Source organism: Miscanthus floridulus, chromosome 1 (assembly GCF_019320115.1).
Source record: "Miscanthus floridulus cultivar M001 chromosome 1, ASM1932011v1, whole genome shotgun sequence".
NCBI lineage: Eukaryota > Viridiplantae > Streptophyta > Magnoliopsida > Poales > Poaceae > Miscanthus > Miscanthus floridulus.
In genome coordinates, this window is record NC_089580.1 from 88,806,953 (window position 1) to 88,810,827 (window position 3,875).

At 53.1% G+C, this 3,875-nt stretch overlaps 1 protein-coding gene across 1 annotated transcript; it reads right to left on the bottom strand.

The window, feature by feature from the left end:
- Nucleotides 1-245: 245 nt before the first annotated feature.
- LOC136489266 (homeobox-leucine zipper protein HOX23-like) lies at nt 246-2,685 on the bottom strand. The gene is made up of 2 exons (XM_066485956.1): nt 1,866-2,685; nt 246-1,215 (listed from the first exon to the last, which is right to left on the bottom strand). The coding sequence occupies exons 1-2, from the start codon at nt 2,523-2,525 to the stop codon at nt 766-768; spliced, it is 1,110 nt and encodes a 369-aa protein (XP_066342053.1). The 5' UTR covers nt 2,526-2,685; the 3' UTR covers nt 246-765.
- Between the last annotated feature and the right edge of the window lie 1,190 nt (nt 2,686-3,875).

Here is a 3,875-nt window from a genome sequence, read left to right on the forward strand (position 1 = left end):
TGTCTGTTTCGTAGGCTCGAAGACGAGACCCACATGCCAAACACCAACCGCACACCACGGTACTACTGCTACCCCATCCCATGCACATCACTCATCCATCCTCCTGATCCGTATATTTGAAAAATAATAAAATTAAATATGTATTAATGTCCATTTCGTTTTGGTTCAAAGTAGATCTATCCATCCACACAAGTAAGTAATGAATAAAGAGAAAGAAGGTATAATTTGCAAGATCCAAGTGCGAATGAAGAAATAACTTGGTACTCGATCACAAGGTACCATAATCCTATACACAACCACTGCCTCTCACAATTGTAATCACCTATATATATTTAATATTAATCAAACAGAAAAATAGCGACCAAGAGGCCCGGAGGGGAAAATAAATAATAGTAGGAAATTAAAAAAGGAGAGAAAAAGAAACTTACTACTCAACTCCAAAATCTACCTAGTAGACGACTGACATATATATGATCCATCCATGCATCGTCCACACTTACTCCGTCCTGATCTTGAACTCAAATTGTTGGATCATCTCATCCCCTCAGCTGCTTCTTTGATCAATTTGTTCAACAACGACGCATTATTGGCCACATACGTCGGCGTCGGCGATCCCCTCCGGTCCGGCGCACCGCATAGATTGATGGGATGATGCCAAGAAACGAAGAAGAGCCAGGTCGGCGGTCGACGTGCTGTTGGATCAAAACCTGTGTCGCCCAAGATCATACGCAACGGCACATCTGTAGCTAGCTTGAATGGGTTTGTTCACTGGAAGGTGTGATGGCCGTCGGCCCACGGCCAGAACGGCGGCTGCTCGTCGATGGCTGCGCCGCACAGCAGGCTGCCAAAGGTGCCTCCGCCACCCGCCGCCGTGGCGGGGGGTGTGTCGGCGGCGCCGTGGCCGAGCTCCATCTTCGGCGCTGCGGCGGCCGGGGACGGGTGGCGGCTGTGCAGGAGCTGGTCGATGTCGGCGCGGGCGGCGGAAGCGTAGAACGGTAGGCCGCGGTAGCTGTTCATGGTGGGGCTCTCGTCGGCGGCTGGTGGCGGCGCCTGAGGAGGCCTGGAGATGTCGAGGTTGATCTCGGAGCTGTTCTCGCTGCGGTTGCTGCAGGAGGCCTCCGTCTCTTTGACGTTGAGGTTGATGAGCTCCGACGCCGCCTCCTGCCTCCCACCGCCGCCGCCGCCGCCGCCGCCGCCTCCCTTGAGCGCCATGATCTGCACGACGCGAATTAACCAGCTCACGCACATGACGACATGGACAGACTGGGCCGGCCGGTGGGCTCATAAAGAGAGACGACGGTACGTGATTGGTAGATCGAGTGGCTAATCATGCTGCATGCACCACACATCACAAAAGGAGAGAGAGGGATGCATGGCATGGATGTGGGTGGCCGACAGCAGGCGCAGGCGTTCATATGGCCGGCACCGATCCCGACACACCCACTTTCTGCAGACGACGCTGATCCACCTCCTATCTATCTATCTCGGCTACCTCTAGCTTGCTATTGCTATTGCTATGGTATGGTATGGGTCACATGGTATGGAATCTATCTATGGATCTGCAGAGCAGTCAGTCCTAATCCAGCTACTGCTACACCATGCATCCCCAATCATGCATGCATTCTGACAGCCAAGAACGAACAATAACCAAGATCGATCCATTCCAATCTAAGAACACTGCCAGAGCTGCTGATCCTCAAGATCTAAGAGCGAGAAGAACAGAAGCTACTAGCTAGCTAGTAGATATTGTATTCTACGATCCATCGACATGCATGCATTTTGTGGGAAATTAAAGGACATAAACAACCGATCGAGTAGATCTTGATGGATGTGCATTATATTGTTAGTGGTTACATACAACATACCTCTGCCTGCAGCTTCTTGTTGTGGGCAAGGAGGGCGTCGTTCTCGGCGCGTGCGGCGTCCAGCTGCCGGCGCAGCGCGTCGTAGTCCTTCTCCAGCTGCTTGGTCTTCCACCTGGCGCGGCGGTTCTGGAACCAGATGGCCACCTGGCGGGGCTGCAGCCCCAGCGCGCGGGCCAGCTGCTCCTTGCGCTCCGGCTCCAGCTTGTTGGCCACCTCGAAGCTGCGCTCCAGGGTGCGCACCTGCTCCACGCTCAGCCGCCGCTTCCGCTCGCCGCCGCACCCGCCGCCCGCCGCGGCGGACCCCTCCTCGTCGTCCGACGCGGCGCCTCCGCCGTCCTGCTGCTGGGGCTCCGCCGCGTGCAGGTGGCTGTCGCCGCCGCCCATGCCGTCGGGATACATGCGCTTGTTGCCGCCGAGGCCGCCGGCGGCCAGAATTGGTGGCGGCGGCGCGGCCATGGCGCCGCCGAAGTCGTGGAGGAAGGGGCTGACGAGCGCCGGGGGAGGGGGAGCCAGGAGATGGTGCGCCGCCTCGTGTCCGTCATGGTGTTGGTGGTGGTGGTGGTGCTCCTGCTGCTGCTGGTGGAGGGGCTGCTGCATTTGGAGGACGAAGTTGGCGGGGAAGAAGGAGGGGGCCATGCCATTGGTTGCCATTGGCTTCATCACAGGAGCGAGAGGAGGAGCATGGGGAGCGAGTATATCAATCAATCACAGATTGACTCAGAGAGAGAGAGAGAGAGAGAGAGAGAGAGAGAGGGAGAGGTTGGTTGAGAGCGGCGAGTCTGTGACAGAGAGGCAGAGCTGGATGGCACCTGCTGCAAGAGGGAGGGGAGCTGCTAATGCAAATATAACAACATTATATTATATTATATATGTATATATATTTATTAAACAGATATTTTGTGGAAGAAAATGACTTCTCCCTCAAAAAAAAAAAAAAAATCCTCCTGGCATCTTCATCTGATTGACACGCATGGTGGTACTAGCGCAACGACGTTTGCATCTCTCTGCTCCCTGTACTGTGCCAACCAAGGACCACTGTTGCTGTACCACGACCATTTCCAGCAACCACCGCTGCGTACCGTAACAGTACAGAGAATTGAAACTTCCAACGGCGCTCTGTCATGTACAGTAGGAATGTAAGATTATTTTTTTACAATAACGACATTGTTACGGCAACATTATTTATATACAAACAACACTGAAATACTAAGAGAAACGTACACATACCACGTGCAGGCCGGTTGACCTCTCGCAATTTCCATGTCATGGTAATTAATCCTTGTACTCACAATGCAAAAGGTGCCTACAGGAGCCGGAGCCACGGAGCCAGAAAAACGAGCTTCTCCGACTCTGGTGAACAGTAACCAGGTGTCGACCGCTCAGCAGTCGACAGGCGGAAGCCGAAGCCGCCGGAGCCCGGCCAAACGGGGCCTTAGTATATCGGAGGGCATGTGTGTACATGCTACTCGTATTCACTCGTACGTGTGTGTTTGTGCAATGTGCACATACTGCTGGTCCAGCTGCTCATTCTCTGACAGAGTAAATCCGATCCAGTACAGTACGTGCACTGAACCTAAGCAGCAGGATGTTCCAAGGTCAGACGATTATTTTACCGTGCAAACACACAATCCGCATTGAGGACGACGATGATGTTGCAATCATAGGACGGATGACACCGTCACGGAAAAGCTCTCCAGGTCAATCCGCCTCGGGAACCCAACTAGCTATATTTCTACTACTGCTAGCTGCTCCTACTACGTACTCCTCCTAGAGCAATGATAGATGAGCTAGCTAAAATATATACTAGAGTACATGCGACCTTTTGGTAGACTACTAATCTGGATCGGAAATAGTAAATTCAGCTAAAGACGTAGGTACGGTTAATTAAAATAAGGAAGCATGATCCTTCCAAAGGCGTAGCCGGAGATTCTTGCATGTGTTCAGTTGGGGTTCCGGTGGTTGCTGCCGCCTGCACTTGCAATATTCTTGTGTATGCGCCATGCGGATGAG

Bases quoted from the DNA above. Each gene is read 5' to 3' on its own strand.
- LOC136489266 (XM_066485956.1), bottom strand. From the start codon at position 2,525: ATGAAGCCAATGGCAACCAATGGCATGGCCCCCTCCTTCTTCCCCGCC. The intron at 1,216-1,865 runs GTATGTTGTATG...CGCGTCGTGCAG, and splicing joins ACAAGAAGCTGCAGGCAGAG to ATCATGGCGCTCAAGGGAGG.